At 45.7% G+C, this 27250-nt stretch overlaps 1 protein-coding gene across 4 annotated transcripts in view; it reads left to right on the top strand.

The window, feature by feature from the left end:
* The window catches only part of LOC110501001 (IQ motif and SEC7 domain-containing protein 3-like), a 195293-nt gene that overhangs the window by 38298 nt on the left and 129745 nt on the right, over nt 1-27250 (top strand). For all 4 annotated transcript variants that reach the window (XM_036945037.1, XM_036945041.1, XM_036945038.1 and 1 more), the window contains exon 2: nt 1906-1983. In XM_036945037.1, coding sequence (XP_036800932.1) covers nt 1906-1983 — 78 coding nt within the window. The remainder of the gene's footprint in view (nt 1-1905; nt 1984-27250) is intronic.

The raw sequence follows: 27250 nt of genomic DNA, 5'->3' as shown, positions 1-27250 counted from the left end.
GGTGTCTCTACCACATAAATATAATTGATATTTTTATTCTAGTCATTATTTTTCTAAGGTGGCCACTCTCCACTCACAGGTGAGTGAATGCTGTCCTTGAAGGAGCTACCCAGTCTCCCGTTCTCCAAGTTCCGATCCTGAGAGGAAGCCAAGGGAATGTTGTTCCTTAGAGAGGTTGATGGAGAGAGATGGAGAGATGGAGTGGGGGAATAGAGACTGAGATGGAAAGGCAGAGAGAGAGAGATATGGAGTGGGGGAATAGAGACTGAGATGGAAAGGCAGAGAGAGAGAGATATGGAGTGGGGGAATAGAGACTGAGATGGAAAGGCAGAGAGAGAGAGATATGGAGTGGGGGAATAGAGACTGAGATGGAAAGGCAGAGAGAGAGAGATATGGAGTGGGGGAATAGAGACTGAGATGGAAAGGCAGAGAGAGAGAGATATGGAGTGGGGGAATAGAGACTGAGATGGAAAGGCAGAGAGAGAGAGATATGGAGTGGGGGAATAGAGACTGAGATGGAAAGGCAGAGAGAGAGAGACATGGAGTGGGCGAATAGAGACTGAGATGGAAAGGCAGAGAGAGAGAGATATGGAGTGGGGGAATAGAGACTGAGATGGAAAGGCAGAGAGAGAGAGATATGGAGTGGGGGAATAGAGACTGAGATGGAAAGGCAGAGAGAGAGAGATATGGAGTGGGGGAATAGAGACTGAGATGGAAAGGCAGAGAGAGAGAGATATGGAGAGTTAGAGGACAAAGCAAAGGGCCCTGTAAATGGACTCGCTCTCTGCCTCCACGTCCGGTGTCCAGGCAGAAGAGACATGGGAGAATGCTGCTGCTTTTTTTTTTGTTATAGTAAAATGGGATGGAGAGTCTGTGGGACTGGGCTGGAGAACGAGGGGAGAGAGGGAGAGGAGAGTGGAGTGGGGGACCACACAGTCTCAGGGATGGATAGAATGTTGTTGGAGGGAAAGAGAGGAGAGGTCAAGGAGGAGTGTTTGGCAGGTAAACAGCGAGGAAGGACAGCAGTATACTGTGGTTCCTGCGGGAACTGAACCCACAACCTTGGCATTGCTAGCTCTACACTCTAACCAGCTGAGCCCCACATGGCACTATGCTAGTCAATGTTCTCTGGCTAGGCTATGTGGAGGCAGGATGGGTGGAGGTGGGGAGGGTTAGAGGGCGGAGAGGCAGTCACATGCCCCACAACAAGCAGCCCGTCGTTGGGGACATCTGCCATCTCTCTTCCCTCTCACTGTGAGAGTCTGGCCCTCCTCCAGCCCTTTGGCCCGTTCAGCACACGTCTGGACATGTCCGACCGCTCCTCGGTAGCTGCAAGCCCCACAGCTGCCAGCAGGGGGAAAACGAGCCGCCACGGCCCGGCAGCCATGTAAGCCAGGTCAACAGGAGGTTGATTAAGTTGTAAAAAAGGCTATTTTGTGTCACAATGTCCAATAAATGAAGTGAACCTAGTGTTGAGAGGGCAAAATGGAAGCAGCTCTTTTTTGGGGGCTAAAGTGAAAGGGACATCTGCTTTCACGCTTAGCTTGGTTGTTTGCTGAACCAACGAACACTCTCTCCTCATCGATGCAATGCTCCAACCCCCTTCCATGCAGTAAAACACAGTGTTTGTATTACAAGGCATTTTAAACTGTGTCATTTCAACAGTATGTACATAAGAAAGAAACCTCCGTTACAGTTCCATTGCATGTATTAGTTAAAGCCATAGAAATATTACTAAAACAGGGATAAAGCCCCCCAGACCACAGGAATTTGTCTCTACCCTCTTGGGTTCCCTCAATATGGATGATGCCAGTTCTAGTAATTCAATTTCAAACAAGCTCCTCCGCCTCGCTTATGTCCTTTCCCTCCCTTTTCTCTCCCTCCTCTCTCCCTCGTATCTCCCAGGAACCAGACTGTGCTGCACCAGTTCTGCTGCCCGGCCCCAGAGGCCCCCGAGGGGGAGTCCTCGGCCTGTGTCCCCAGGTAAGATGGCTGCCTCCCTTTTCACCCAGCACCATATTTTTTGTTATTGTTGATTGTAGTCACCGTTGCTTCTAACCGTTTTCCTGGTGGTGGTGGTGCTACTGTAAGACAACACAACTGCCCCAGTTTCCTCCGTCTTGAAGTGGTTGTAAGTCCTTTGAGGGTCCCTGACTATCGTCGGCCAATCCCGGCTCAGTGCTTTCGTTTCCCCACTGTGATGTCATCAAGAGACGTAAGAGAGAGAATCTCCTACACATCTTTCAATAGTGGCCAGGTAGACAGAGAGGGAGTTACTATTCACTACAAATGCAGCTTGTCACTTTATTTGGGGTTTTGAGTGTTGAAAAAAACTGGAAATTAAGACCGAATCAATCTCAGCTCCAGGAGAGGCGATCAAGATAAATTCATGGGAACACGATGGTAATCTCCAAATCAATCAGAGAGAGATCCTATTTCCTGGTCGCTGGTCAACTCATCCAAAGCACTGCCATAGGAAACAATAGAAGCACGGCCCAGGGCTTAGTGATAAAGGCAGGATGAGGATAATATGAGATTTTAATATCTCCACCGAGCACACAGTGTTATCAGGGAATGAGGTAAGCAGTCAGGAATGGTGCTGTGATGGACTTATACTCAACTACTGCATTCTCCTGGTATCTGAGGAGAGTCAGCCGTTTCAAAATCCTTTATCTCTGCCTCCTTGTCTTTCTCCTCAACCCGTCTCCATGTAGACATGATGGATGTTGATCAGTCTATATACAACAGTAGCTCCTGCAGTTCACGGAGTCATTATTTTTCTGCCTCAAACAAAACGAGACGCACCAAGTCATTGTTTGGCCACTCGGCATCGCTCTGTTTCTCCGAATCCACTGCAGGCGGAGCACTCTGCAAATTACCACGACTGCCAGTGGAACGTCAATAGTAATTAAGCCATCCAGCCTGGACGATAGCTGCTAAGAATCTGTACATTTCTGCTGGATGGTGGGGAAAAAAGTGGAAAAAGGCCCGGCAAAGCAAAGCTTGTGTTGATGCTGGATTCCACCAACCCTGTGGTGCTGGATACAATGAAGCATTGCTGGAACAAAAGCTGCAACGCTCATCCTCTAAATCCCACTTTAACCACCACGAGGCCCTGGGTGATTGAATCAGTCACACTGAGAGAGAGCGAGAGAGAGAGAGAGAGAGAGAGAGAGAGAGAGAGAGAGAGAGAGAGAGAGAGAGAGAGGGAGAGAGAGAGAGAGAGAGAGAGAGAGAGAGCCAGGGAGAGGGAGAGAGAGAGACAGAGAGAGAGAGAGGGAGAGAGAGAGAGACAGAGAGAGAGAGAGAGAGAGAGAGAGAGAGAGAGAAACAGAGACAAACAGAGAGAGAGACAGAGAGACACAAACAGAGAGAGAGACAAACAGAGAGAGAGAGAGACAAACAGAGAGAGAGAGAGAGACAAACAGAGAGAGAGAGAGACAAACACAGAGAGAGACAGAGAGAGAGATGGAAACACCTCTCTGCAATCATCTTTGTCTTTGCCCAGAGGGACAAAGGAAAACTATTTATCAGATAAAAGTCTGGTTTTCCTGGGAAACTACTCTCAAAAGTCCCCTCCAGTCAGTGACTGTCACCTAACCAGCCACAACACCTTATTTTTGAGTATAAAGAGATCGTTCAGAAGCACAAGTTAAGATGAATTCAGGTGACTTTCATCAAAGGCGGGCAGGGAAATTGGAGGGGAAAAAACAGACAGACAAAAACAATCAATCAGAGTTCAGTGGATTGAACTGATAGAAGTGGCTTGGCAGCGGTGCGGCGTGCGATTCCTTTGGGCTCAGGCACCATTAAGCAGAGCACAAACAGAATGGACACCACAAAAACAACCATGAAAATACCCCCAAAGCAAACCACTTCAAACGGAGATCTCTCAAAGCGGTTTGTGGGTTGCCAGGTTTTGTTGCTTCTTTTTTAGCCTATTTCTCTGAAAGTCTCTTTTCTATTCTGTTTGTTGTTACACTTTACTTTGGACTTCAGTGTTTTGTCAGTGAAGTGTTGATCATCATTCGTTTATACCTCACGACATGAGATCACACCCACGAGCCTCCATTCTCATCCACACCACTTCCACCCATTCAGACCTGTCGCTCCCACCGCCACCTCAATGTACCTACTATGTAATAACAATGTAACAACTGAAGTATTACAATGTTATAACCAGTGTCATAACCCATCCAAGTCTCATTGAGAGGTTCAGGGTCTGCCACTAGGGCAAGGCAACTGGTTAGCCATCCACTGAACCAGTGTCATAACCCACCCAAGTCTCATTGAGAGGTTCAGGGTCTGCCACTAGGGCAAGGCAACTGGTTAGCCATCCACTGAACCAGTGTCATAACCCACCCAAGTCTCATTGAGAGGTTCAGGGTCTGCCACTAGGGCAAGGCAACTGGTTAGCCATCCACTGAACCAGTGTCATAACCCACCCAAGTCTCATTGAGAGGTTCAGGGTCTGCCACTAGGGCAAGGCAACTGGTTAGCCATCCACTGAACCAGTGTCATAACCCACCCAAGTCTCATTGAGAGGTTCAGGGTCTGCCACTAGGGCAAGGCAACTGGTTAGCCATCCACTGAACCAGTGTCATAACCCACCCAAGTCTCATTGAGAGGTTCAGGGTCTGCCACTAGGGCAAGGCAACTGGTTAGCCATCCACTGAACCAGTGTCATAATCCACCCAAGTCTCATTGAGAGGTTCAGGGTCTGCCACTAGGGCAAGGCAACTGGTTAGCCATCCACTGAACCAGTGTCATAACCCACCCAAGTCTCATTGAGAGGTTCAGGGTCTGCCACTAGGGCAAGGCAACTGGTTAGCCATCCACTGAACCAGTGTCATAACCCACCCAAGTCTCATTGAGAGGTTCAGGGTCTGCCACTAGGGCAAGGCAACTGGTTAGCCATCCACTGAACCAGTGTCATAACCCACCCAAGTCTCATTGAGAGGTTCAGGGTCTGCCACTAGGGCAAGGCAACTGGTTAGCCATCCACTGAACCAGTGTCATAATCCACCCAAGTCTCATTGAGAGGTTCAGGGTCTGCCACTAGGGCAAGGCAACTGGTTAGCCATCCACTGAACCAGTGTCATAACCCACCCAAGTCTCATTGAGAGGTTCAGGGTCTGCCACTAGGGCAAGGCAACTGGTTAGCCATCCACTGAACCAGTGTCATAACCCACCCAAGTCTCATTGAGAGGTTCAGGGTCTGCCACTAGGGCAAGGCAACTGGTTAGCCATCCACTGACACATGCAATGCATTCATGTGGAGAATTGTTATTACCATGTTATTGCATGCTTTTGGCTTAGTAGCGATCAGAACATTTCGGGTCCTTTGTGTGCTTGTGTGTGTGTCTGTGTGTGTGTCTGTGTGCACTGTCGTACCCATGACACAGATGTTTAACATTCTTCAACAAATACCCAACAGCTAATATCTGCCATGGGCATCTAGGCTAAGGCTCACTGATAAAGGAGAGACACTTCTCATTGATGAATTAGCCTAGCATCATGCTATTTTAGCCTAGCGTCATGCTATTTTAGCCTAGCGTCATGCTATTTTAGCCTAGTGTTGCACCCACCGTTGTTTTGACACAAGGCCAAGCCGCCTTCGCTCTCCTTGTTAAGGCATATCCACAAAAGCTGCTTCCTGAAATACATGTGAGTTCGTTCCTGTCTTCTGTGATTGAAGCTCTGCAATATCTGCCCACCAAAACAAGGCCTCATTTCCATATGAAAGGCGGCTCCTAGCCTGTTCTGCCTTATCTTCACTCTGGGGAGTACTGAAGCTCTGTTTTTCACAGAAACACATAGATAGACACATTGCTAGTGGTGGTAAAAGTACCCAATTGTTATACTTGAGTAAAAGTAAAGATATCTTAATAGAAAATGACTCAAGTAAAATTGAAAGTCACCCAGTAAAATACTATTTGTGTAAAAGTCTAAAAGTATTTGATTTTAAATATACTTAAGTATCAAAAGTAAATGTAATTGATAATTTCATATTCCTTATATTAAGCAATCCACACACCACCATTTTTTAAAATGTAATTTACAGATAGCCGGGGGTAGACTCTAACACTCAGACATAATTTACAGATAGCCGGGGGTAGACTCTAACACTCAGACATAATTTACAGATAGCCGGGGGTAGACTCTAACACTCAGACATAATTTACAGATAGCCGGGGGTAGACTCTAACACTCAGACATAATTTACAGATAGCCGGGGGTAGACTCTAACACTCAGACATAATTTACAGATAGCCGGGGGTAGACTCTAACACTCAGACATAATTTACAGATAGCCGGGGGTAGACTCTAACACTCAGACATAATTTACAGCTAGCCGGGGGTAGACTCTAACACTCAGACATAATTTACAGATAGCCGGGGGTAGACTCTAACACTCAGACATAATTTACAGATAGCCGGGGGTAGACTCTAACACTCAGACATAATTTACAGATAGCCGGGGGTAGACTCTAACACTCAGACATAATTTACAGATAGCCGGGGGTAGACTCTAACACTCAGACATAATTTACAGATAGCCGGGGGTAGACTCTAACACTCAGACATAATTTACAGATAGCCGGGGGTAGACTCTAACACTCAGACATAATTTACAAACAAAGCATGTGTTTAGTGAGTCTGCTAGATCAGACGCTGTAGGGAGGACCAGGGATGTTCCCTTGATAAGTGCGTGAATTAGACCATTTTCCTGTCCTGCTAAGCATTCAAAATGTAACAAGTACTTTTGGGTGTCAGGGAAAATTGATGAAGTAAAAAGTACATCATTTTCATTAGGAATGTAGTGAAGTAAAAGTAAAAGTTGTCAAAAATATGAATAGTAAAGTACAGATACTCAAAAAAACTCCTTAAGTAGTACTTTAAAGTATGTTTTACTTTACACCACTGCAAATTGCAATGGTTGATATTTTGTTTTCACCGCTGTGGCAGCCGTGGAACGAGACCGAGCTTCCCTCAACGCCAACAGGTCACTTTGGAAAAGGGCAAACTCACTGACGTGTGAGTTTTGGACAGCTCCAGTCGACTCATTTGAAGTGATTTCTGTCCGCGCAATCTCTATTATGCTATTTCGGGTCCTGGAGAGTGCCTCTGTTCGTTGCCGGGTCACAAGATGGCGTCGGTCATCCTAATGAGAAGCGCGTTATACTTCTGGTTCTGCTGAGTCAGACAGGCTGTGACCAAAGTGGAACTGAAGACCTCCCTCTCTCACACACGCTACATAAATGAGTTTAATCCCAAGTGTTCCACCAGTGTTCTCACCTTGTGAGCCTGTCACTCTTGTCCTACCAGCGTGCACTAGGGTGGGGGAATAAGTGTCAACAGTCACGCAGTCAGATCTAATGATCTATGAACGAGGGCATGATTGGGGAGGCGGGAGGGCGGGGGGTGGGAGTCAATCAACACTTCTGATATGCAAGCTCTTAAAAACAGCATGAGCTAACACGTCAACTGACAAACGGCACTCGGAATCTGTTTCGTTGGATTTATTTTTCTATGTTATTTTATTTTTCTGCAGAGCCGTACCTTCCCCTTCGCTCTACAGTAAATGTGTTGCAGTAGTAGATGGATTACAGCAGTAGATGGATTACAGCAGTAGACGGGTTACAGTAGTAGATGGGTTACAGCAGTAGATGGATTACAGCAGTAGATGGGTTACAGTAGTAGATGGGTTACAGTAGTAGATGGGTTACAGTAGTAGATGGGTTGCAGTAGTAGATGGGTTACAGTAGTAGATGGGTTGCAGTAGTAGATGGGTTACAGCAGCAGATGGGTTACAGTAGTAGATGGGTTACAGTAGTAGATGGGTTACAGTAGTAGATGGGTTACAGCAGCAGATGGGTTACAGTAGTAGATGGGTTACAGTAGTAGATGGGTTACAGTAGTAGATGGGTTACAGTAGTAGATGGGTTACAGCAGCAGATGGGTTACAGTAGTAGATGGGTTACAGCAGCAGATGGGTTACAGTAGTAGATGGGTTACAGCAGCAGATGGGTTACAGTAGTAGATGGGTTACAGCAGCAGATGGGTTACAGTAGTAGATGGGTTACAGTAGTAGATGGGTTACAGCAGCAGATGGGTTACAGTAGTAGATGGGTTACAGCAGCAGATGGGTTACAGTAGTAGATGGGTTACAGTAGTAGATGGGTTACAGTAGTAGATGGGTTACAGTAGTAGATGGGTTACAGCAGCAGATGGGTTACAGTAGTAGATGGGTTACAGTAGTAGATGGGTTACAGTGGCAGATGGGTTACAGTAGTAGATGGGTTACAGCAGCAGATGGGTTACAGTAGTAGATGGGTTACAGTAGTAGATGGGTTACAGTAGTAGATGGGTTACAGTAGTAGATGGGTTACAGCAGCAAATGGGTTACAGTAGGAGATGGGTTACAGTAGTCGATGGGTTACAGTAGCAGATGGGTTACAGTAGCAGATGGGTTACAGTAGCAGATGGGTTACAGCAGTAGATGGGTTACAGTAGTAGATGGGTTACAGTAGTAGATGGGTTACAGTAGTAGATGGGTTGCAGCAGTAGATGGGTTACAGTAGTAGATGGGTTGCAGCAGCAGATGGGTTACAGTAGTAGATGGGTTACAGCAGTAGATGGGTTACAGTAGTAGATGGGTTACAGTAGTAGATGGGTTGCAGCAGTAGATGGGTTACAGTAGTAGATGGGTTACAGTAGTAGATGGGTTACAGCAGCAGATGGGTTACAGTAGTAGATGGGTTACAGTAGTAGATGGGTTACAGTAGCAGATGGGTTACAGCAGCAGATGGGTTACAGCAGCAGATGGGTTACAGTAGTAGATGGGTTACAGTAGTAGATGGGTTACAGTAGCAGATGGGTTACAGCAGCAGATGGGTTACAGTAGTAGATGGGTTGCAGCAGCAGATGGGTTACAGTAGTAGATGGGTTACAGTAGTAGATGGGTTACAGTAGTAGATGGGTTGCAGCAGTAGATGGGTTGCAGCAGTAGATGGGTTACAGTAGTAGATGGGTTACAGTAGTAGATGGGTTACAGTAGTAGATGGGTTACAGCAGCAGATGGGTTACAGTAGTAGATGGGTTACAGTAGTAGATGGCTTACAGTGGCAGATGGGTTACAGTAGTAGATGGGTTACAGCAGCAGATGGGTTACAGTAGTAGATGGGTTACAGTAGTAGATGGGTTGCAGCAGTAGATGGGTTACAGTAGTAGATGGGTTGCAGCAGCAGATGGGTTACAGTAGTAGATGGGTTGCAGCAGCCATCTGACAAATCTGACAAGTAGGAAAGAGAATCAGTGTGTTCCACGAATGGCTTCTCTTAAAGACAACTAAATCAGTTCTGATAACCTCTTCTACCTGCAGTCTTTGTTGACTGCAGATGTCTGTACAAACAGGGATACAGCCTTGAACACAAACTTTGATCGAAACTTACAACTCCAACATTGATGTAGAATCTCAAACACTCTCATGATGGAATGGACTGGAGTAGTTCTCAGACTCTAAAAATGATAGGGCATTTTGGAGTCAAGGTCCGTCAGCCCAGGATAACAAGTGTATACACTTGCCGGGGTTATAGGTGTTTTCAGATCAGTTATAGATGTGTCTTGTGTACAGCACGTTCAAATCTCCTTCCTGTTGTGGTGACGGTACATTTACTGTACTTCTCAGTGACACAATGGTCACAGTGGGCTAATCGGACCAAGTACTGCGCAGATACTGACACCCTAACCAATGGTAGTGCAGATTCCGACTTCACCGGACCAATGGCAAGCGAGGTGGAGGTGGGGTCAGAGCGAGGTCTCGTTAGAGGTCTTTTTCACAGGGCGGAGTGAATGTTAGCTGATTCGTCTCAATTAGTCCAGTTTCCTCCAACTGTTTCCCGAGACCAGAGCAACAGACACACCTTAATGAGATGCGCTATGCTAATTAGCTTGCACAATCTGCCGTAATGACCTGGCTCATCTGAGACAGAATTAATCATCATTATATTTTTTTTTTGGGGGGGGGGGGTCTGTTTAGATTTTAATCAAGAATGGTTAATGCATTTCATATATGGCAATTACATTTTTATTTTTGAATTTTACTTATAAGTTGATGCATTTTTGCTAGACTGCAAACTCTCCTTCCAGACTCATGTCAAACATCTCCAATCCAAAATCAAATCTAGAGTCGGCTTTCTATTTCGCAACAAAGCCTCCTTCACTCACGCCGCCAAACTTACCCTAGTAAAACTGACTATCCTACCGATCCTCGACTTCGGCGTTGTCATCTACAAAATAGCTTCCAACACTCTACTCAGCAAACTGGATGCAGTTTATCACAGTGCCATCTGTTTTGTTACTAAAGCACCTTATTACACCCACCACTGCGACCTGTATGCTCTAGTCGGCTGGCCCTCGCTACATGTTCGTCGCCAGACCCACTGGCTCCAGGTCATCTACAAGTCTATGCTAGGTAAAGCTCCGCCTTATCTCAGTTCACTGGTCACGATGGCAACACCCACCCGTAGCATGCGCTCCAGCAGGTGTATCTCACTGATCATCCCTAAAGCCAACACCTCATTTGGCCGCCTTTCCATCCAGTTCTCTGCTGCCTGCGACTGGAACGAATTGCAAAAATCTCTGAAGTTGGAGACTTTTATCTCCCTCACCAACTTTAAACATCTGCTATCTGAGCAGCTAACCGATCGCTGCAGCTGTACATAGTCCATCTCTAAATAGCCCACCCAATTTACCTACCTCATCCCCATACTGTTTATATTTATTTACTTTTCTGCTCTTTTGCACACCAGTATCTCTACCTGCACATGTTCATCTGATCATTTATCACTCCAGTGTTAATCTGCTAAATTGTAATTATTCACTCCTATGGCCTATTTATTGCCTACCTCCTCATGCCTTTTGCACACAATGTATATATATATATTTTTTTTCTTCTACTATGTTATTGACTTGTTTATTGTTTATTGTTTACTCCATGTTGTCTGTTCACACTGCTATGCATTATCTTGGCCAGGTCGCAGTTGCAAATGAGATCTTGTGCTCAACCAGCCTACCTGGTTAAATAAAGGTGAAATAAAAAATATATTTTTTTATATATTCAGCTCAGTGCCTTCACATGAGGGTTATGGACATTGGTAAGAAGATGCCAAAATAACTCTCTGTCTCTCAAATAATTTATAAATGGTCAGTTGGCTTTTCCTCTCTCTCTTTCACTTTCTTGCTTCTCTCTTTTCCTCTCTCTCATTCCCTCACTTTCTTTCTCTCTTCTCTCCCCCTCCCTCTCTCTCTGTCGTCCTTTATATCCCTGTTTCTCCCACCAACTCCCTCTCTCTCCCTCTCTCTCTATCCCCTCTGTCTTTCTCTCTCTTTCTACCTCATTCCCTCTCTCCTTCATTCCTTCTCTCTCCTTCCCCCCTTCTCTGTGTGTGTTTACCAGTGAAAGTTGTGCTGCAGATGGGTGCACAGCTCTCGGGGCTCAGGGTGTCATGTCGATTAGTGGATGCTTGTGTTCTCCAAGCAGGTCAGGCCGAGGTGAAGTCAACACCTCTTGATCCAGGATAACACTCACACAGTATAGAACCCCGTCACACATCACATCAGAGAAGTACAAGCTATGCTATAAACATTGGAATCAGTTGCTCACTTCTCTTCAACTAGATTTCTCTCTTGCTCTTTCTCTTTCTCTTTCTGTTCACTTCTGTTGCTCCCTTATCTCCCATCTCTCTCTCTCTACTCTACTCTCCCCCTGTCACTCTCTCTCTCTCTACTCTACTCTACTCTCCCCTGTCTCTCTCTCTCTCTCTACTCTACTCTCTCCCTGTCTCTCTCTCTCTCTCTCTACTCTACTCTCTCCCTGTCTCTCTCTCTCTCTCTACTCTCCCCCTGTCTCTCTCTCTCTCTACTCTACTCTACTCTCCCCCTGTCTCTCTCTCTCTCTACTCTACTCTCCCCCTGTCTCTCTCTCTACTCTCTCTACTCTACTCTACTCTCTCCCTGTCTCTCTCTCTCTACTCTACTCTACTCTCTCTACTCTACTCTCTCTCTCTCTCTCTACTCTACTCTACTCTCCCCCTGTACTCTACTCTCGCTCTCTTTCTCTCTACTCTACTCTCTCTTTCTCTCTCTCTCTCTACTCTACTCTACTCTCCCCCTGTCTCTCTCTCTCTCTACTCTACTCTCCCCCTGTCACTCTCTCTACTCTACTCTACTCTCTCCCTGTCTCTCTCTCTCTCTCTACTCTACTCTCTGTCTCTCTCTATCTATCTATCTCTACTCTCACTCTCTCTCTCGCTCTCTACTCTCTCTGTACTCTACTCTCTGTCTCTCTATTCTCTCTCTACTCTACTCTCCGTCTCTCTATTCTCTCTCTACTCTACTCTCTCCCTCTCTCTCTCTCGCTCACATTGATAGCCGCTCAGCAACTAGTTGATCCTGAACTCTGAACTCTGAACTCCTAATCTAATCAAGGCTCTAAGCTCGCATGCCACCACTCAGCCTCTCCCCAAGTTATATGTGGAGAGTGTTGAGAGAGAGAGGAAGAGGAATGTAGGGAAGGCTTTGCACCTGGCCAGGCATATGGTTTCCTTGAAACGAGGGTCTGGACAGACGGAACTTGGGAACATCATTACCTAAATATATCCAGCTGATGGATGGAAAACTCTTTTAGGCCATTTTCCCTCCAAAAGCATATGCGACGATGACACACCCCACATAACAATAGGCTATGATTAGCATCGCTAGTTGATCTAATCACCTGATTTGTTGAGGAAATGTATGGAACGTCATTAATCACATTCATCTTCGTCTGCTACTTGCGCAGGTAGACAGCTGTGTAGGTGCCGTTTTCCATATTAATAAATATAATTAGCCATGCTGTCTGCCGCTGAAGGTAAATGTGACTCTGGGAAAAATGAGAGAGCAGCGGAAACTCTACTTCACGGTCACACTCTTGTGTCAAGCACCGTGACGGATAGGGTTTTACTGTGGGGGGTTGGCAGACTACAGAGACCATGATGCATTGGGGCACCGGGGGGAAAGTGGTATGTGGTTGATGGTGTTGCTGTAGGACGTTCAGGGGCATGCTGGGAAGTTTGGAGAGCTCGTTTGTTATGGGGCTTGTCTTTGGGATGTGTTGGCCCCCCTGCAGTTTTCTCACTCTCTTTTCCCGGGGCGAACCAAATGTGTGACGGCTGAGGAGATATTGGAGGATCGTCTCTCACTGCTTTCGTCCTCACACTGATGGACCCCCTACCTTAGTTGCATATAGTCACGCACACACACACACACGCACTCACGCACGCACACGCACGTGCACACACGCACATACACGTCACACTCACACCAGGGAATTAGATTTCACATGTGTTCTCTCTTAATCACACTCTATCAAAGTTCCTGTCACCTCCTCTGCTCTCTCTCTCCCTCCCTTTCTGTCTCCCTCCCTCCCTTTCTCTCTCCCTCTCTCCCTCCCTCCCCATCCCTCTCTTGCGTGCTGTTGCCTTGGAGTGACTTTGTGCACTGCCTCAGCTGGAGAAAGTGACCTTGCTGGCTTGCTGTGCTGTTGTCATGGAAACAGGGCGCAGCAGAGAGACGGGCAGACACAGCAGTGGTTCCATCCACAGGCTGTCCATAATAGATGGAGACTTTGAGTGGACCAGAGAGTGTGTGTGTGTGTGTGTGCTTGTTTGCATGTGTGTGTCACTGTAGAAGTTGCTGAGCCAGCAGCAAGTCATAGAGACATCTGCATCATTTGCCCTTCATATCTAATCTCTATCCACGAGTCTGCTCCTCATCCAATCACTACTGGCTTTCATTCAAATTCTGTGTCCCCTCAGCCTATCAGAATGCCCTCTGCTCCTATTTTACAAAGGCTTCAACCAATCAGCCTTTGCCTCGCTCTTTACATTCCCCAGGGTTATACCACATTCCCAATTATTTAAAATCTTAAAACGATTTTGACTCTCAAACATTACAATGTTTCTCTTGTATGGAATGCATTCGCTCCCCGTAGTGGTGTAAAGTACTTAAGTAAACATACTTTAAAGTACTACTTAAGGAGTTTTTGGGGTTATCTTTACTTCACTATTTATATTTATGACAACTTTTACTTCACTACATTCCTAAAGAAAATGATGTACATTTTGAATGCTTAGTAGGACAGGAAAATGGTCTAATTCACACACTTCAAGAGAACATCCCTGGTCGTCCCTACTGCCTCTGATGTGGCGGACTCACTAAACACACATGCTTCATTTGTAAATGATGTCGGAGTGTTGGATAGGGCTCCTGGCTATCTGTAAATGATGTCTGAGTGTTGGAGAGGGCTCCTGGCTATCTGTAAATGATGTCTGAGTGTTGGAGAGGGCTCCTGGCTATCTGTAAATGATGTCTGAGTGTTGGAGAGGTCTCCTGGCTATCTGTAAATGATGTCTGAGTGTTGGAGAGGGCTCCTGGCTATCTGTAAATGATGTCTGAGTGTTGGAGAGGTCTCCTGGCTATCTGTAAATGATGTCTGAGTGTTGGAGAGGGCTCCTGGCTATCTGTAAATGATGTCTGAGTGTTGGAGAGGGCTCCTGGCTGTCTGTAAATGATGTCTGAGTGTTGGAGAGGGCTCCTGGCTATCTGTAAATTATGTCTGAGTGTTGGCGAGGGCTCCTGGCTATCTGTAAATGATGTCTGAATGTTGGAGAGGGTTCCTGGCTATCTGTAAATGATGTCTGAGTGTTGTTGAGGGCTCCTGGCTATCTGTAAATGATGTCTTTGTGTTGGAGAGGGCTCCTGGCTATCTGTAAATGATGTCTGAGTGTTGGAGAGGGCTCCTGGCTATCTGTAAATGATGTCTGAGTGTTGGAGAGGTCTCTTGGCTATCTGTAAATTATGTCTGAGTGTTGGAGAGGGCTCCTGGCTATCTGTAAATGATGTCTGAGTGTTGGAGAGGGCTACTGGCTATCTGTAAATGATGTCTGAGTGTTGGAGAGGGCTCCTGGCTATCTGTAAATGATGTCTGAGTGTTGGAGAGGTCTCCTGGCTATCTGTAAATGATGTCTGAGTGTTGGAGAGGGCTCCTGGCTATCTGTAAATTATGTCTGAGTGTTGGAGAGGACTCCTGGCTATCTGTAAATTATGTCTGAGTGTTGGCGAGGGCTCCTGGCTATCTGTAAATGATGTCTGAATGTTGGAGAGGGTTCCTGGCTCTCTGTAAATGATGTCTGAGTGTTGGAGAGGGCTCCTGGCTGTTCGTAAAAAAATGGTGCCGTCTGGTTTGCTTAATATACAGTAAGGAATTTTAAATGATTTATACTTTTACTTTTGATACGTAAGTATATTTTACCAATAACATTCACTTTTGATGCTTGAGTATATTTAAAACCAAACACTGTTAGCCTTTTACTTTTACTAGAGTCATTTTCTATGAAGGTATCTTTACTTTTACTCAAGTATGACAATTTGAAACCTTTTCCAACACTGTCCTCCCCGATGTGCCATTTTCATAAGTTGAGATGAATTGTAATTGTACATTCATCGTGAGAAGACCTCACTTATGGCTTGGCAGTCACCACACCACACACATCCTCATTGTGGAAGATGAATACCCTGTCTTTGCATAGCACTGTAATCAGATTCCAACTGCGCTCTTCACGATGCTCTCCATTTGATTTCTGCCCACGACTGCGAGGTCACGCACGACTCCAACACCATCATCAAGTTTGCTGACGACACGACGGCGGCAGGCCTGATCACCGACGATGATTAGACAGGGAGGAGGTCAGTGACCTGGCAGTGCCGGGACAACAACCTCTCCCTCAACGTCAGCAAAACCAAGTAGCTGATTGTGGACTACAGTAAAGGGGGAGCAGGGGTGAGCACGCCCCCACACACATCGACAGGGCTGCAGTGGAACGGGTGGAGAGCTTCCAGTTCCTCGGTGTACAAATCACTAAGGCCTCTTTCCCTCCGGAAGTTGAAAAGGTTTGGCATGGGCCCTCAGTTCTACAGCTGCACCATTGAGAGCATCTTGAATGGCTGCATCACTGCTTGGTATGGCAACAGCACCGCCCTCGGTTGCATGGCCTACAGAGGGTGGTGCGGACATCGAAATCAAAAAAGCGGAAAGTTTCCAGCCAGCCAAGCCATAGACTGTTCTCTCTGCTTCCACACAGCAAGCAGTACCGGTGCATCAAGTCTGACACCAACAGGCTCCTGAACAGCTTCTATCCCCAAGCCATAAAACTGCAAAATAGCTACAAATATTTTGCCAACAAGGACTATCTGAGTTGACCTTTGTATTTCAGTTTTGCACTGTCTCTATGCACGCTCACAGGACTCTACACTCTCATATACACTCACACTCAAACACACACATAACATGCTCACACATTTAGTGCTGGGCAATGTGGCCTAAGAATCATATCTAAAAGTTATGGCCGATTCACGATATACAGTGCATTCGGAAAGTATTCAGACCCCTTCACTTTTTCCACATTTTGTTACGTTACAGTCTTATTCTAAAATGGATTAAGTTAGTTGTTTGCTCATCAATCTACACACAATACCCCATAATGACAAAGCGAAAACACAATTATTCAGACCCTTTGCTATGACACTCGAAATTGAGCTCAGGTGCATCCTATTTCCATTGATCATCTTTGAGAAGTTTCTACTTGATTGGAGCACCTGTGGTAAATTCAATTGATTGGACATGATTTGGAAAGGCACACACCTGTCAATGTAAGGTCCCACGGTTAACACTGCATGACAGAGCGAAAACCAAGCCATGAGGTCGAAGGAATTATCCATAGAGCGCAGAGAGAGGATTGTGTCCACGGTACCAAAAAATGTCTGCAGCATTGAATTTTGGAACCATCAAGACATTTCCTAAAGCCGCCCGGGCCAAACTGAGCAATCGGATGAGAAGGGCCTTGGTCTAGGAGGTTACTAAGAACCCAATGGTCACTCTGACAGAGCTCCAGACATCCTCTGTGGATATGGGAGAACCTTCCAGAAGGACAACCATCTCTGCAGCACTCCACCAATCAGGCCTTTATGGTACAATGGCTAGACGGAAGCCACTCCTCAGCTGTCACCCCTGGTAAAAATACTTGAAACCCTTGTGAGGGAACAGCTAAAAGAGTTTTTATTTACTAACTCTATTTTATCAATGTACCAATCGGGCTTCAGGAAGAAGCATAGCACAATTACAGCAGCCATGAAGGTTTTAAATTATATCACTGAAGCCCTTGACAAAAAACAGCACTCTGTCTCACTTTTTATTGATCTCTCTAAGGCTTTTGATACAGTTGATACAGTTGATCATGCTATATACACTAAGGCAGAGATTGTCGAGTGTAGGTCTTTCAGAGCATGCAGTTGCATGGTTTGCATGGTTTGCTAACTATTTTTTTAACCTTTATTTAACTAGGCAGTTAAGAACACATTCAAATGTTCTTATGCCTAGGAACAGTGGGTTAACTGCCAGTTCAGGGGCAGAACGACAGATTTGTACCTTGTCGGCTCGGGGATTTGAACTTGCAACCCTAGTCCAGCGCTCTAACCACTAGGCTACCTTGCTGCCTCTATCTGTCTGATAGACAGATATCTGTCTGATAGAACTCATTGCACTCAATTTGATGGGCTGATGTCTGTTAAATTGTTTGTCTTTAAAGGTGTGCCCCAAGGCTCTGTACTTGGTCTTCTCTTATCCACTATTAATATACATTATTTAGACAAAAATGTCCAAAATGCGCAACTTCATTTTTATGCTGATGATACTGTTATTTACTGTTGTGCCTCGTCTCTTACAAAAGCTTTCCAGAACTTTCTAACTGCTTTTTATACTGTTCAACATACCTTGTGTCAATTGAAGCTTATCCTCAATACTGACAAAACTAAACTAATGGTGTTTTCTAAAGCAAGAAATAGACCTCTGAACCTTTCTCCTCTTACTACCTGTCAGGGCAAGGAGGTTGAGGTTGTAACCTCATATAAATATCTTGGAATTTTAATTGATGACGGCCTCTCTTTTAAATTGCCTATTCAACAACTTACAAAAAAATTGAAGCTGAAATTGGGATTTTATTTAAGGAATAAGGCCTGTTTTTCTTTTGAAGCCAGAAGGAGGCTAGTATCAAGCTACATTTATGCCTTTACTAGACTATGGGGATATTTTATATATGAATGCTTCCGCTCAGTGTTTGAGATCAATTGACACCCATGGCACTTTGAGATTTATTTTAAACTGCAAAACCCTTACACACCACTGCACTTTGTATACCAGGGTTGGCTGGACTTCTCTAGTCACTCGTAGGCTCAGGCACTGGTATACTTTTATTTACAAAGCCATTTTGGGTTTACTACCTGAGGACGGGGCTAGGTTTACCTTCTGGGCCGGCAGCCTTGCGAGGGATAACAGGTTGAAATGTTTTACTCACGTTGACCACGGTGAAGGAGAGGCCGCAGGCCACTGTATTGTACTCAAAGCGAGCAAAGAAGTCATTTAATTTGTCTGGGAGCACGACGTCGATGTCCGCGACGGGGCTGGTTTTCTTTTTGTAATCCGGTGGTGGCAGCATCATGCTGTGGGGATGTTTTTCAGCGGCAGGGACTGTGAGACTAGTCAGGATCGAGGGAAAGATGAACAGAGCAAAGTACAGAGAGATCCTTGATGAAAACCTGCTTTTCATTTTTTTTTCAAGGCATCTGAATACTTTCCGAATGCACCGTTTACAGTATCTTCATTTGAATGCAGATGTTCTCTTATTTAGAGATATATTTTCTCTAAATAAGTATTGCTGTAGAATTAAGGGTCAAATACACAGCGTTTCAAACAGTCGGCAATAATTTAATGAATTCAGGGCTTGTGAAGTTATAACTAGGCTAAATATACTACCTTGTCAAAAGTATGTAAAGTATGCTCTTCGAACATCTCATTCCAAAATCATGGCCGTTATTATGGAGTTGGTCCCCTCTTTGCTGCTATAACAGCCTCCACTCTTCGGGGGAAGGCTTTCCACTAAATGTTGGAACATTGCTGCAGGGGGACTTGCTTCCATTCAGCCACAAGTGCATTAGTGAGGTTGGGCACTGATGTTGAGCGATTAGGCCTGGCTCGCAGTCGCAGTGTTTAAATTCATCCCAAAGGTGTTCGATGGACTTGAGGTCAGGGATGTGTGCAGGCCAGTTAAGTTCTTACGAACCAATCTCGACAAACCATTTCTGAATGGACCTCGCTTTGTGCACGAGGGCATTGTCCTGCTGAAACAGGAAAGAGCCTTCCCCAAACTGTTGCCACAAAGGTGGAAGCACTGAATCATCTATCTAGAATGTCATTGTTTGCTGTAGCGTTAAGATTTCCCATCACTGGAACTAAGGGGCCTAGCTCAAACCATGAAAAACAGCCCCAGACCATTATTCCTCCTCCACCAAACTTTGTATTTGGGACTATGCATTCACAGTTGAACAGGGCAGCTCTAGCGGGGAAGAAATTTGATGAACTAACTTGTTGGAAAGGTGGCATCCTATGACGGTGCCATGTTGAAAGTCACTGAGCTCTTCAGTATGGGCCATTCTACTGCAAATGTTTGTCTATGGAGATTGCATGGCTGTGTGCTCTATTGTATACACCTGTCAGCATCGGGTGTAGTTGAAATAGCCAAATCAACTCAATCAACGCATGTTCACATACTTTAGGCCATGTCGTGTATAAGCCTTCCAAAACCATAAGACCCACTAATAACTTCATTTGTTTATCAAAATGATTTAACCTACTTTTTGTTCTTGTTGCAATAATCACTGATCTGGTGTTCAAGTCTGTCTATTAAATTACCCTTTTTTAACTAGAACCCTTTTTTAACTAGAACCCTTTTTTAACTAGAACCCTTTTTTAACTAGAACCCTTTTTTAACTAGAACCCTTTTTTAACTAGAACCCTTTTTTAACCAGAACCCTTTTTTAACTAGAACCCTTTTTTAACCAGAACCCTTTTTTAACTAGAACCCTTTTTTAACCAGAACCCTTTTTTAACTAGAACCCTTTTTTAACTAGAACCCTTTTTTAACTAGAACCCTTTTTTAACCAGAACCCTTTTTTAACTAGAACCCTTTTTTAACCAGAACCCTTTTTTAACTAGAACCCTTTTTTAACTAGAACCCTTTTTTAACTAGAACCCTTTTTTAACCAGAACCCTTTTTTAACTAGAACCCTTTTTTAACCAGAACCATGCATAATGCACATTCACTAATCATGACTAACTTATTGTAGCAGGCATTAGGCTAGAGTAGCCAGCTAATCTTTATATTTCAAGTTTAGTCAACTTGGCTCTATTTTCTAGCTAACAAGGTTGACAGTTGAATTGTTATGAACACACCCTTCTGTCTGTCTCCATGTGTCTGAACAGCATGCTATTCTGTCCACTCTGTTCAGATGTTGAAATCAAGTGGCCTACCATATTTCTCAGTATGAGATCAAGTTGATAATTCCTTATACAATGGTGTTTTATGCTTATTGGCCATTTATAAAACACAGACTATTTACCTGATATCGTCGGATGGCTAGAATTTGATGTCTGCGGATGCGTTGTCTTCTAACCAAGATCTGAAATACAATCATAAGTGACTGTAGAGCATATAAACCACACACAACATCTACTAGTGGTTCCAAGATGACTGAAAACACTACCGTGGGACAAGCAACTGACGCATTTCTGGACAAGGGCGGTTCATTTAACATGAACTCATTCTTCCCTCGCCCTGCAAGCGTCAACTCATCATATGTCATGATATGTCATCAGAAGTGTCCACTTCATTTGAGAGCTGAGGGGAGAGGGTGTGTCTTTTACGTGCTTGGAATGCAGCAGAGAACAAGCGGACATAAACACACACACACGCATTGTGTAACATTATCTCCCCCCACAGTCCTCTCCTGCATTGTGTGACATTATCTCCCTCCACAGTCCTCTCCTGCATTGTGTGACATTATCTCCCTCCACAGTCCTCTCCTGCATTGTGTGACATTATCTCCCTCCACAGTCCTCTCCTGAATTGTGTAACATTATCTCCCTCCACAGTCCTCTCCTGCATTGTGTAACATAAGATCCCTCCACAGTCCTCTCCTGCATTGTGTAATATAAGATCCCTCCACAGTCCTCTCCTGCATTGTGTAACATAAGATCCCTCCACAGTCCTCTCCTGCATTGTGTAACATAAGATCCCTCCACAGTCCTCTCCTGCATTGTGTAACAAAAGATCCCTGCACAATCCTCTCCTGCATTGTGTAACATTAGGTCCCTCCACAGTCTTCTCCTGCATTGTGTAACATAAGATCCCTCCACAGTCCTCTCCTGCATTGTGTAACATAAGATCCCTCCACAGTTCTCTCCTGCATTGTGTAATATAAGATCCCTCCACAGACCTCTCCTGCATTGTGTAACATAAGATCCCTCCACAGTCCTCTCCTGCATTGTGTAACACAAGATCCCTCCACAGTCCTCTCCTGCATTGTGTAATATAAGATCCCTCCACAGTTCTCTCCTGCATTGTGTAACATAAGATCCCTCCACAGTCCTCTCCTGCATTGTGTAATATAAGATCCCTCCACAGTCCTCTCCTGCATTGTGTAACATAAGATCCCTCCACAGTCCTCTCCTGCATTGTGTAACATAAGGTCCCTCCACAGTCCTCTTCTGCATTGTGTAACACAAGATCCCTCCACAGTCCTCTCCTGCATTGTGTAACATAAGATCCCTCCACAGTCCTCTCCTGCATTGTGTAACATAAGATCCCTCCACAGTCCTCTCCTGCATTGTGTAACATAAGGTCCCTCCACAGTCCTCTCCTGCATTGTGTAACATAAGATCCCTCCACAGACCTCTCCTGCATTGTGTAACAAAGATCCCTCCACAGTCCTCTCCTGCATTGTGTAACATAAGATCCCTCCACAGACCTCTCCTGCATTGTGTAACATAAGATCCCTCCACAGTCCTCTCCTGCATTGTGTAACATTAGGTCCCTCCACAGTCCTCTCCTGCATTGTGTAACATAAGATCCCTCCACAGTCCTCTCCTGCATTGTGTAACATTAGGTCCCTCCACAGTCCTCTCCTGCATTGTGTAACATAAGATCCCTCCACAGTCGTCTCCTGCATTGTGTAACACAAGATCCCTCCACAGTCCTCTCCTGCATTGTGTAACATAAGATCCCTCCACAGTCCTCTCCTGCATTGTGTAACATAAGATCCCTCCACAGTCCTCTCCTGCATTGTGTAACACAAGATCCCTCCACAGTCCTCTCCTGCATTGTGTAACACAAGATCCCTCCACAGTCCTCTCCTGCATTGTGTAACATAAGATCCCTCCACAGTCCTCTCCTGCATTGTGTAATATAAGATCCCTCCACAGTCCTCTCCTGCATTGTGTAACATAAGATCCCTCCACAGTCCTCTCCTGCATTGTGTAACATAAGATCCCTCCACAGTCCTCTCCTGCATTGTGTAACATAAGATCCCTCCACAGTCGTCTCCTGCGTTTTGTAATATCTACTCGTGGTCTCTTTTGAAGAACAGTGGTACAGTCACTGTAGTGGTGAATCCACAGTCTCTGGAGTCTAGATTGAGCCCCCCTTCTGTACCGTCATCACTCTGCTGGCTTACCTGTTCAGCAGCAAAGCAGGGAGGTTTTAGAGGAGGAGATTTGATGAAAGCACTGTCGCTTTGACGAGTTTGCCAACATGCTGATCGGCTGCGTTGGGGCTTGACGTGCCAGAGCTGGGACTCTGAATCTGAAGAGGGAGTTATACCCGGGCCTAGGCCACAAGAAGAAGCTATTTTTGAGAAGCTTCAGTTGAGCGAATCCAAACTTTCATCTGCATAAAGCCTTTCATCTCGCCAAAGGATCTGAAAGCGCAGTGAAAGTGAAGGACTTCCAATATTATTTGGGTGGTGGAGCAAAGAGGGCAGGAACTCACAGGCACTTTACTGTACTACTGTGCAGTCAGTGTGGTAGGCTCCTAGTCATTATGGATGGTTGATAATGTGGCACAAAGAACTGTGGCAAATTGGTACTTTCTCCAAGGTGATGTGTGTCGGGTAATGATACATTTGGATTCGTTAATGGGTATGTTTCAGAACTGGGTCTGCATAGCGAAATCATAAAAAAACTAATTGAATAACACTTCCATGTCCTGCAGACATAATATCCTATGGCTCTCAGAGATGTATTCAGTCTAACCCTTTCCTCAGGTTTGGAAGTTAAGGGCACTCCCCCCTTACTGCTTCTAGAAAGTGGCATTGGAAAGGACTCCGTGCCTCACTCCTTCCTCAAGTTAGAGCGGTAGCTTACTGCTCCATAATAACCATTCTGAATCCGAGCGTCCAAAAGGCAAGGAAAAAAAGAAACAGTTGCCTTAATGTTTCCCATTTCTCAGTGTAAATTGGGTCCCCTGGTAGAAGTGATGACGCACATTGAAAATAACAAAGTGGAAATCATTACCACCGTGAAGCCTGTATTCGGATTAAAGCCCACTTCCTGTCTCTTATACACTGTGTGGCCAGGGATCCTTTTGATTACCTGGAGGCACAGAAGACCCTCACACTTCTCATTTGCATTCCTTCAATTGGTATATCTACTTAATTGGAATGCTTATTAATTTGGAATAATTGTAATCATTTTTTTCTTTACCCTCTCTCTATTTATGCCTCTCTCTTTCTCTCTCTCTTTCTTTCCCTCTCTTTAATGGTCTGCCATGCTATTAGATTCTATCGTCTCTAGGGTCCCAGAACACCAATATGCAGGCCAGTCAATAGCACAACCTAAGCCTGCCTGCTGTGTGATAAGTCTCGTTGTCGTGTGAATAGTGTACATGTGTGTGTACTGGATTCTAACGTCCTCTCCCTGGATGTACATGTGTGTACTGGATTCTAACGTCCTCTCCCTGGATGTACATGTGTGTACTGGATTCTAATGTCCTCTCCCTGGATGTACATGTGTGTGTACTGGATTCTAACGTCCTCTTCCTGGATGTACATGTGTGTCCTGGATTCTAACGTCCTCTCCCTGGATGTACATGTGTGTCCTGGATTCTAACGTCCTCTCCCTGGATGTACATGTGTGTGTACTGGATTCTAACGTCCTCTTCCTGGATGTACATGTGTGTCCTGGATTCTAACGTCCTCTCCCTGGATGTACATGTGTGTCCTGGATTCTAACGTCCTCTTCCTGGATGTACATGTGTGTCCTGGATTCTAACGTCCTCTCCCTGGATGTACATGTGTGTCCTGGATTCTAACGTCCTCTCCCTGGATGTACATGTGTGTACTGGATTCTAACGTCCTCTCCCTGGATGTACATGTGTGTCCTGGATTCTAACGTCCTCTCCCTGGATGTACATGTGTGTCCTGGATTCAAACGTCCTCTCCCTGGATGTACATGTGTGTACTGGATTTTAACGTCCTCTCCCTGGATGTACATGTGTGTACTGGATTCTAACGTCCTCTCCCTGGATGTACATGTGTGTACTGGATTCTAACGTCCTCTCCCTGGATGTACATGGAAATAGAATACTGTTGCTCCAACAGAGGGTGACTTTTTGGTCTGCGATCCTGCCATTCCAGGAGACTGACATCTGTTAGAACACAAGCTAGAAATGGACAATTGTCCTGTCCATTGGCCGTCTGTTCTGTTGGGTCTGTGCGGGTCAGTCCACTAATTAAGTTTAGTTCTGGCAGCAATACACTCATGAATCTGGTTCATATGGTTCATAGTGCCCAGTACCCACCCCTCACACTGCTTATGCCAGTCCGGCCATACTGTGCCAGCCTGCTCCATTGAGATAATGAGTGAAATGCCCAATACGGGCATCTGGTACCCTCTTCTATCCGTCTGCCCACCAGACCGGTAGCTACAGCAACAAAGGGCAAATATTCATCTCACTAATTCTAAAGCCCTTGTGTGTGTTCAGAATGGGGGTAGAATGATGGTGCACACTGGGAGACAGATGTGAGGACATTGGGACCTAAAAATGAGCCTGACGTGTGTGTGTGCATGTGCATGCGTGCGCGTGTTTGAGTGCACGGACGAGCTAGAACCACATCCAACACCATCCTACCCAGTAAACACCCTCCTTAGGTACTGCATGTAAAGAGTGTTCCTCTGCAAAGTGTCCTGGGGTGAAGGTCAGCCTTGTTCAGGGCCAGATACATCATACATCATGACACTGTTCCTGTCGTGACAGCTCTGTGCAGGCCCTGGCTGTCGATCAGCAGCGCTGCAGCTTGGAGCAGAGGGGAGGAGCCGGCCTGAGACAGTGACAGTGGGCCCCACCTTTCCTGTTGCCAAGGGAAGTGAGAGAGGGAGATGTGGACCGAAAGAGAGGGAGAGAGAAAGAAAGGGAGAGAAGTGTCCTCACGTTGGCGTTTGACAGCAAGCAGGAAGGGAACGTGCGTCTGTCGTGGGAGGTCACCTTGCGACAGGGGGACAGGGGTTAGGGACAGAAGTAGATATTGCAGATGACGGCCAACCCCACGGCTAAGCTGCTCTCTATGCTTTGTGTTCGTTTACTGTATTATGAATGATAAGGCAATCTGTAACAGGAAGGAACAGACACAGGGATTTGGGTGGAATTATTTGCCAAACAGTCACGCAAATTCACATCAATTCACCTCTATTCACTGTTGACCCGGTAAGTGGAATCGTTTTGGGAAACGGTAACCACGGCACCTACTTTTCCTGTTTAATCTGTCACAATTGTTTACCATATGCCACTGCTTCTCTGACATGCAGCTACAGCGTTAACTTTGAGTCATTCCCTGGTGAAGCCGGCATGTTATGCCGTGTCAGTCTCCTACTACAGCGTGTCATTTCTCTGACAAGTGTGTCATGTTTTACACACGCTTCATCCCCTGTTATAGTTAACTGAGAGAGAGACAGAGGGAGAGAGAGGGAGAGAGAGAGAGAGTGGGGGGGAGAGAGAGGGAGAGAGAGGGAGGGAGAGCGATGGCGAGGGTGAGAGAGAGGGAGAGAGAGGGAGGGAGAGCGATGGCGAGGGTGAGAGAGAGGGAGAGAGAGAGGGAGAGAGAGAGGGGGGGGGGAGAAAGAGAGAGAGGGAGAGAGAGAGAGAATGAGAGCGAGAGAGAGAGACGGTAGGACTCATGTCTTTGTCATAGCTTACATGTGTCATCCCCAGTTGTGGTTGGCCCGAAACAGAGCAGCACCGTCATGCTCTGCATTGCTATTCACATAGAATAGAGAAAACCAACGGCTTGCCGACAGGCTGACAGATAGTAATGCAATTCCAGTGGCCATATTGGTTTGGGAGAGGCACTGAAAGTTTATGAAGTTTCTTTAGGCCCAAGAAGGGTTTTACTGACGTTTTGATGACAGGGCAGTATGTCATCATGAGAAGACGCAGCGGTGCTATTGCTTTACCATTTTGACTAAATGTGTCGAATGAACAACCTTTGAGTCTCCAATACATCCTCTCAGACGACAGTGAAACGCACGTTAGTTATATCCTACTGCGGCCTGCTTGGTCATATTCTTCTCTGGATTACATCTATCCACCAGGACCTCGTTCGGTCTCCATGACACCGACAAACAGAGTGTTAGCCTTTAACCGCCCACTTTGGTAAATTGATAAATAAATACAAAGATTTAAGATGGAATGAGTTCATAGCATGAAAGGGATCTTGGCTCTGGAAGAGAGACCTTTCACATCCCAGCGAAACGTAATTGAATTTGGACCCTCTCATCCCCCTCGGCGTGGGATAGCATCTCGCCCATCTCGCTACTCCCAAGCTCATAGTTTAAAGCGAAACCTTCCTCCGACGACGACCGCAACCTATGGGCCTAACTTATTCCTGCCCACCCTGAAAACAAACCTCTGAAACATTTCCTGGAAAAGCAATTTCACCAGTGAAGAGAGATTGAGTTTGGGGGAGGTTGGCGTATGTGTGTGTCGGCGAGTGTGTGGAGATAACATAGTTTGTGCCCCCACCCCCAAAATGAAACAGTGTACAGTCATCTCGCCAAGCATTGCGCTCATTCTCTTTCCCCCGTCGTGCTCTGTCTCGACCCGATTAACAATGTTTCCCCAACTCCTTTCACCGCAACTGCCAGCAGAGAAATGGGCCTAACCTCCCTGCCAGCAGAGAAATGGGCCTAACCTCGCTGCCAGCAGAGAAATGGGCCTAACCTCGCTGCCAGCAGAGAAATGGGCCTAACCTCCCTGTCAGCAGAGAA

Source organism: Oncorhynchus mykiss, chromosome 15 (genome assembly GCF_013265735.2).
Source record: "Oncorhynchus mykiss isolate Arlee chromosome 15, USDA_OmykA_1.1, whole genome shotgun sequence".
NCBI lineage: Eukaryota > Metazoa > Chordata > Actinopteri > Salmoniformes > Salmonidae > Oncorhynchus > Oncorhynchus mykiss.
Note: the sequence above shows the minus strand (reverse complement) of the source record. Positions and strands in the feature narration are given on the sequence as shown.